This window comes from Rhinatrema bivittatum, chromosome 19 (assembly GCF_901001135.1).
Source record: "Rhinatrema bivittatum chromosome 19, aRhiBiv1.1, whole genome shotgun sequence".
Taxonomy (NCBI): domain Eukaryota; kingdom Metazoa; phylum Chordata; class Amphibia; order Gymnophiona; family Rhinatrematidae; genus Rhinatrema; species Rhinatrema bivittatum.
In genome coordinates, this window is record NC_042633.1 from 38,741,194 (window position 1) to 38,749,165 (window position 7,972).

Genomic DNA, 7,972 nt, shown 5'->3' on the forward strand with positions numbered 1-7,972 from the left:
TCAACCGAGGCCTACCCCCCTCTCCATGACCTTCCGACCCTGAGCTTACCTTCTCTGCGTGACCGAGCAAGCCACACCCTGACTTCGCTCCTGCTGGGCTTCTAGGGGAGAAGTTAAATACAATATATTTGAAAATTCAGTTCCTGTCCGTACCCCAGATCGGTCCAGACGAGTGGCTTGTGCATCCCCTACCAGCAGATGGAGACAGAGAACAAAAAAACCCCCAAACTTTTCAGGCACTGCTGCGTAACCGAGCGTTAAAGGGGACTTTCTCCGACGCCGGGGTTTATCCAGGTGCTCATCGAAGGTGGTGGCCAGGGCCGTTGCAGGAGCTCTTCCAGCGCGCGCCCACGTGGGTGGAGCCTGTGGGGCTCGCGGGTCGGTCAGGTTGACGCGGCCGCGCTTTGCAGGGCCTGTGAACTCGGGAGGTGAGGGAACCTCCCGCGGAGGGTCACTCGCTCGGCAGGGCCGGTGGCGGATGCTCCCGGAAGGGGAGGGGGGGGGGGTGCTGAGAGCGCAGTGGCAGGCAACGCTCCCCTCCTCTGCTTTTCACCGATGATGCGGTCGTTGGGGGAGGATTTTGAGTGTGGGAGGGATCCGGAGGATTTTTTTCAGCAGAATTTGTACTGCTTCTCCACAAGGTCCGTTTGGCCAGCTAGGGACCAGTGAGGAAGAGGTCCAAGCTGTCCCCTAAGGAGGGGGGGGATCACTTCCCCCACCCTGAGCAACCGCAGCTTAAAGGTCCGGCTCATGGCCGCACCGAGGAGCACGATGTGAAGCCCAGCCCCCTTTCTCCAGCTCAGCTCTCTGTTACCCCCTCCACTCCCATCCCGTTTTCAGTTCTTGCCCGGGGCTACACGAAGACTCGGGGTGGAGGGATACGGAATTTAATTCACTTTTCTCTCTGCCTTTCCTCTCCAGCCATCGGAGAAAGTCCCCTTTAACGCTGCAAGACTTCAACCTCCTGGCTGTCCTGGGACGAGGGCATTTTGGCAAGGTGAGTCCGGCTCCCGGACCTGTCCGTGGGCCGTAGGGTCAGACTGCAGGAGAAGGTGGAGGAACTTTACCTCTGGCCCAGCCTTCACCAGTGCCGCGGGGGTAGGGGGGTGGGGAACGACTTTTCCCCCCCTCTGTCCACCTCAGGGGATCACCTGGAGTCTGTCTGCTCTATTATCAAAAGCCACAGCTTGCATGTATATTGTTCACCATCATTAACAATTATTTTTCACTTCGATTAGGCAAAAACAGTTTTAAAAAAAAATATATTTATTTGTTTAAATTGGGATTAGCTGTGACTTGCATATAAAATGCGAAGCTGCAGCCACAGAAAAAAGTTTGACAGACTCTGCTAAATTTCGCACGCTTTGGGAAACCCGTCAGCGAGTTCGCATCTCTATTAACAAAAGCTTATCCCAAATCTGAGTGAGAAATATTTTCTTTACGGCTAATATACTTGCCGGATGGCTACAAAGAACCTATTCTCGCCCGGTACTGTTTAGCGTTTTGTCTCCCTGGCGTGACGTTCGTATTTTCTCTCACTGTTTATTGGAAAAAAAAATAAATTTGCTAATTTAGGAACTAAGAAGCGTAATTTTGGGATGAGACGATTACGGATTTTTTATTTTTTTTTTTTGGACCTGGCAGCTCACGGGTGAACATTCAAAAAGCGTTTCGCCTGTTAAAGCGTGGCGCCTCTACAAGGGGAAACGTCCCAGGCACGTCTGCCGAGGTTCGCGGCGTCTTGTGAGGGCGGCGGTTGGGTTTTTTACACCTTAGGCGTTTGCAGGCCTTTGCTACCCGAATCGGCCCGGCCCGGCCCCCCAGCTGTGAGGGGGGGAGAGCACGGGCCTTTATGTGAGCTCTCTCCGCGTCCGCGCAAGCTCGTCGTTTCCTGGCGAGGGGGTGGGGGGGGGGGACGGGACACACGCCGATGGCTCGCGACTTTGTGGTCCTCGCTTGCTAACTGTCCCGTGTCCGGCCGCAGGTGCTGCTGTCCGAGTACAAAGCCACGGGGAATCTCTACGCCATCAAAGCCTTGAAGAAGGGCGACATCGTGGCTCGCGACGAGGTGGAGAGGTAAGCGTGCGGCGGGGGGAGGGGGGAGGGGGGGGCAGGAAAAGCCTCGCACGGAGACCGCGCCATCAAGCCTTAGGCACTTATTCAAGGTCCTCGCGGTCTCTCCCGAGCGGGTCACCGTTCTGGCCAGGATGAGTTCCAGGGTCCCTTTCCCCCCCGGGTCACCACCGCCTGACCCGGCCTCCGGCGGCCCCTTTACGTCCTGCTCTCCGTGACTGCTCCTTCTTCTTCTTCTTCTCCTCCTCCCCCGTAGCCTCATGTGCGAGAAGCGGATCTTCGAGACCGTGAACGGCTCCCGCCACCCGTTCCTGGTGAACCTGCTGGCCTGCTTCCAGACCTCGGAGCACGTCTGCTTCGTGATGGAGTACACGGCGGGGGGCGACCTCATGATGCACATCCATACTGACGTCTTCTCGGAGCCCAGGGCCATGTGAGTGCGGCTCCCTGGGGGGAGAGGGGAGGGTCGCTAGAACTCCAGGGCCACGGGGGCCCACTCGAACCCGCACCCTGGAGCAGATATAGGACAGTCTGCAATGGGCCTAAAATGGGGGGGGGGGGGGGGAAATCGCACGCTTCCTCCTGCAGGAGATTCAGATCCCCAGCTGAGCCCTGCCTTGAGCTGGGACGGCTGAGTTAGACTGTCCTCCGGCACCTTCTGACCGGCGAGCCGTAAATCGCTGCTGCGCGCGCGCGCCCGCTGTCACGCCGGCTCCCGGGTGCCCTGCGCGCGCGCCCAGCGGAAGCCTCCGCGCAGGCGACCGCATGCCGTTCACGGTTCCCAGAGGGCCTTTCCAGCTCTAAGCCAGGTGCACCCCGCGGGATCATGCAGAGAAGGGTCCGGCCGGAGGAAGCGAGAGAGGTCCCAGGAAGTCTCAGCAGGAATTATCTCTCTGTATCTCTCCCACCCTTGCAGGTTCTACGCGGCGTGCGTCGTCCTGGGGTTGCAGTTTCTGCACGACCACAAAATAGTGTACAGGTAAGAGAGAGACGTCTACGGCCAGCGGTCCAGCTCCCTCGGGCTAGTTTTCAGCTTCCCCGGAGACCACGCGCTGCCGTCGGCAGCTTTCCGGGCTTTAAAATCTTAAATCCGTCGCAAGGTTCGTTCGGCAAAAAAAGAAGGCGTCGTGCGCCGCCGCAGCTCGTATTCCCGGGGCGCTCTCATCCTGGAACGGGGAGCCGGGGCAGCCCTTCTGGTGCGCGAGGTGGGGGGGGGATTTGTGTCTTAATCGGATGGGTGAACTCTTGCCTTCCCCCTTCCCCGCCTGCAGGGATCTGAAACTGGATAACTTATTACTGGACACCGAAGGCTTCGTGAAGATCGCGGACTTCGGCCTCTGCAAAGAAGGTTTGTCGTCCCGGGGGGGGGGGGGGAATGGGGGGGTAAGAGATGTGGGACTTAGGGGGGGCTGAGCTCCCATGGCTTGACAAGTCCGCTGACCACCCCCCCCCCCTTCTCTTGGCTCGCCTTGCAGGCATGGGCTACGGCGACCGCACCAGCACCTTCTGCGGCACTCCCGAGTTCCTGGCCCCGGAGGTGCTGACGGACACGTCGTACACGCGGGCCGTGGACTGGTGGGGCTTCGGCGTCCTGGTCTACGAGATGATGGTGGGGGAGGTGAGTGTGTCCCAGGGCCCCTCTGCTTCCCCCGAGGCGGCTTCTGGTCCCCGCTTTTCCGCCCTTCCCCCCCCCCACCACCCTCGCTCACCTCCTTCCCCTCGCCTTTTCTCTCGCTCTTTGCCCAGAGCCCGTTCCCCGGCGACGACGAGGAGGAGGTGTTCGACAGCATCGTGAACGACGAAGTGAGATACCCCCGCTTCCTGTCGACGGAGGCCATCGGGCTCATGAGGCGGGTAAGACGTCCCATTGCCTCGGGGGGGAGTCGCGTGCCCGGCCCAGCAAGAGCGCGTTACCCAGCGATACGCCCGCGGTATGCACGCAACGGTTAAGATAAAGCAGCGGGAGCGGAAGAGGGGGGCCCCCCCCAAGCAGTTTAATCCGGGCGGCAAGGGCGGGGTGACCGAACGCAAGCAGAGCGCGGCACCCTGGAGTGCAAGAACTCGTGGACCCTGGGGCCATAAATTAAAAAAAAAAAAATAAAACGAAAAAAACAAAACAAATACCTCGGAAACGCAAAACAGACGGCGGCGTTGGTGAATTTATTTATTTATTTATTTCCGCCGCAGCTGCTTCGAAGGAATCCAGAGCGTCGCCTGGGATCCAGCGAGCGAGACGCCGAGGATGTGAAGAAACAACCCTTCTTCAAGGTGGGCGGTGCGGTCCCTGCTGCGGGTCGGTCGGGCATCCCCGTATCCCCTCACCCCCCGACTCCGCTTGCACTGCCTCGCCTCGTCTCTTTCAGACGATTACTTCCCCCCCCGTGTGCCGTTCGGTCTCCAGCCTGGCGATTCTTCTCCCTCCCGTCCGACCCGGTCGTGGTCACGGCTCCCGGACCTCTGGGCTGCGAGAGGCGGGGACGGCGGCGCCCTCAGGGACCCGGCCACGAACGCGCACCCGAGACCACCTGGTGCGACCACCGAGAATCCTTCCCACCCACGGGGGCTGCCTCTTTAGCACCCCCCACAACCCTCGCCGGCCCGAGGAGCGGGGCGCCCAGGCCAGCCACTGGCCCCTCGGTTCCTGGTGGTCTGTGTGGATTCATTCAGCGGCTGGGGGGGGGGGGGGGGTGGGTGTAACTGTCACTGTGGTAGATCTCCTCCACGGCACGACTCATTTTTTTTGGGGGGGGGGGAGGGGGTTAATATCTTGTGAACGCCGTCGGCGTGCACACACCCCCCCCGTTCTCACAGTCTCTCTCCCCCCCCCCCCCCCTTCCCTCTGCCTCAGGCCATCGACTGGGAATCTCTGCTCGCCAGGCGGCTCCGGCCGCCCTTCGTGCCCCTGGTGAAGTGGCGGGAGGACACCAGCAACTTCGACGAGGAGTTCACGGCGGAGGTTCCCGCCCTGACGCCGCCCCGCGAGCCCCGCCCGCTGACGCAGAAGGAGCAGGACATGTTCAAAGACTTTGATTACGTCTCGGACGCCTGCTAGCGGCGGCGGCGACGGCAGCAGCAGCCCTGGGGCCTGGCCCCCTCCCCCTGAGAGGGTCGGGGAGGACGCCGAGCTCCTTCCGCTCCCGAGACGTCCGCCGAGCGTGGGACCCGCCGCCGCTGCTCCTCCTCCTCCTCCTCTCCACCCGCCCTTATCACCGTGGAGTGTACAGCGCTGCAGATGGTTAACGAGCACGCCGGAGTCTGCATCGTTTCTGGGGGGGGGGGGGGGTATTAGCTCGTACCAGAAGTCACCCGCTCGAATATCGGGGCTGGATTTTCCCACCTCCGTCCTGGCTTTTTTTTGTTTGGTTGTTTTAATGCAGCTCCTCCTATTCTATAGGTGCCAGAGTTTTATATAGATACACCCCAATCATTTTTTATGCCCTAGAGTCGTGGGGGGGGGGGGGGGTGGACCTGGCTGCAGCTCGCCTTTCTGATTCTTCTCAGACACCGGCGGTGGGGATTTGGTGCGCGGTTCCAGGAGTCCGGGGGGGGGGCGATGAACTGGTTAATGGAAAGTCCCGTAGATTAGTAGGGGGGGGGGTGTCCGGGTGCCTTAAGGGAGAGGAAGGTCAGCAAGGATGGGAGACTGGGGTACTGAATTTTAGGGGGGGGGGGATGACAGCAGCCCTTGGCCGCGCGCCCAGCCTGGGAAACACGCGCCCCCCCCCCCCCCCCGTACGAGAGAGAGAGCTTTGCGATAGAAACCACGTATAATTTATTGAAACCCCCTTTGCTCGGGACGGCGGGGAGTGCGAGAGCCGCCCCCGCCGACGGACTCTGTAAAAGAGCCCCAAGGAACTTCAGGGGGCGAAACGTTCCCCCCCCCCCCCCCCCATGTCCCTCGGCTCTCTATACGTCCATCAGGACGCCCCCCCACGGCTAGCGGCGCTGATGTCCGCGTCCCGGGGCGCGTCGTCACCAGGGCGGGGGGGAAAGAGTATCCGGATAACCTGCCGAGGAGGGGTCCCGCTAAGCCAGCCAGGAGCCCCCCCTCCCTGAGATGAGCGCACTGCGCGTGTGAGACTTTTGAAGGGGCCCCCGAGCTTCTGAACGCACTGTAAACGTGGAGGGGGTCCCGGCTGTGCCCTCCACCTCTGACCGCCCCCAAGCTGAATTTCAATGCCTTCCGGCACCACCGGAGTTTATCAATCCCTCCCTCTGGCTTTTTTTATTTTTCAGATTCCTGTTTAAGTTTCTAAATATTTCCTAAGTTAAACTTTTTGGTTCAGATGTAGCTGGGGGGGGGGGGGGGGAGAGCACGGCGCGGAGGAGCGAGAACGCGTCCGCGGCAGGATGTAGCGTATTATTGCCTTTTATGCATAGCGAGCGTGTTAGTGCGCCGCTCTGACGATATCTCACACTTTTACCTTGGCATGAGGCTTGTAAAATTATAAGAGAGACGACCTAACGCCGCCCGGAGTGAAAGCCTTTTAACTTGTGTTATATCTGAAGGAAAAAAAAACAAACCACAAAAACACACAAAAAAACAAAAAACCTGAACTTGTGTTGCCTGTGTCTGTTTTATGCATCTCCAGCCCGCAGACCCTGCGGCCTCCGGCACCCGGGGGGAGGGGGGGGAGCGAGGGATTGACGGGACACGCGTTGAAAACATAAATCACGAACCACGACAAAAAAAAAGGGTGGTCGTGGCGTTATTCCAACTTCCACGCCTTCACCCCCCCCCCCCTCCCCCTCCTTGAGAGGGGTCCGGGGATCCCGACGAGTGCCACGGACCGAGGCGAGAACCGGCACAGGCGGCCTTAGCCACACGTCTTCCTCCGCGCCCCGATGGAAAACGATTTGATGTATTTATTTATTTAAAGTTTGATGGCGCGCTCGGCCTTGACGTTTTTTGCTTTCCCTGTTGCTGCAGCCCCGAGCCCCGTGTCCGTGCGTCCTGCGCTCGGACGGTGGCCGCCTCCTGATCCCGGGCCCTCGCCCGGGAGCGCGCACAACCCGCCGGGTGCTTTCCAATCTTTTGTGATAAATCTTTAGAGCCCATGAATCCAGCAGGAAAGTAGGAGGAGGATGATCCTATGGGAGAGAATCGGGAGGAATGAGGGGGCCACCTTAGAATAATTAACGGCTCACCGAGCCCATTTGCTGGAGGATTTAATGACCTCTGCCTGGTAATTATTCGGCGCACCCCCCCCCCCCCTTGTCTTTGCTTCCCGGATAGGGCTCTCCCGGCGGGTGCTCCGTCCTCCCCCCCCCACCCGGTTCACTTTGACCGTAGGCGCCAGAGGTCTCCAGTTGGCATTTCAAACCCAGAGTCTTTACCGCTGTCGAGCAGACCCGTTCCTAGGGGGGGGGGGGGGGGAAGACTTCTGCCTGGTCCTGATTCTCTGTCCTTAACTTCCATCCTAGTGCATTATGGGATCTGTAGTCCGGCCCCCCCCCCCCCCATCTTCAACAGTGGCCAGGTAGGGAGAGGGTGTCTGATGGCCAGGATGGCCTTGCGTCCATGACCCCCGGTGGCTCGGCAGCTTCAAATGTATTTATTTAAGAGTTGTTTTTTTTATACCGAAGTATAGCTAGATGCCTTCACTCCGGTTTACAAATACAACAACTTTGTACAAATAACAGTAGCTTAACCAGTTTAGTATATTTGACATCAACTTTTATGAACAGAATAAATCTGTACTTAAGCTGTGAATATGAGGTGGAAGATCTATAATTAACAGTAGCTTAACCAATAACTATTCAGTACATTTGACATCAACTTTTATAAACAGAATAAATCTGTGCTTAAGCTATGAATGAGGTGGAAGATCTACAATTAACAGTAGCTTAACCAATAACTATTCAGTACATGACATCAACTTTTATAAACAGAATAAAT

At 58.7% G+C, this 7,972-nt stretch overlaps 1 protein-coding gene across 5 annotated transcripts in view; it reads left to right on the forward strand.

Moving 5' to 3' along the window:
* LOC115080132 (serine/threonine-protein kinase N1-like) overlaps positions 1 to 7,786 on the forward strand; it is a 72,023-nt gene extending 64,237 nt beyond the window's left edge. For all 5 annotated transcript variants that reach the window (XM_029584180.1, XM_029584176.1, XM_029584177.1 and 2 more), the window contains exons 14-22: positions 922 to 997; positions 1,985 to 2,076; positions 2,330 to 2,506; positions 2,990 to 3,052; positions 3,345 to 3,421; positions 3,549 to 3,691; positions 3,820 to 3,927; positions 4,261 to 4,341; positions 4,922 to 7,786. In XM_029584180.1, the coding sequence (XP_029440040.1) occupies positions 922 to 997; positions 1,985 to 2,076; positions 2,330 to 2,506; positions 2,990 to 3,052; positions 3,345 to 3,421; positions 3,549 to 3,691; positions 3,820 to 3,927; positions 4,261 to 4,341; positions 4,922 to 5,125 (1,021 nt within the window). In that variant the 3' untranslated portion in view covers positions 5,126 to 7,786. The remainder of the gene's footprint in view (positions 1 to 921; positions 998 to 1,984; positions 2,077 to 2,329; positions 2,507 to 2,989; positions 3,053 to 3,344; positions 3,422 to 3,548; positions 3,692 to 3,819; positions 3,928 to 4,260; positions 4,342 to 4,921) is intronic.
* Positions 7,787 to 7,972: the final 186 nt, after the last annotated feature.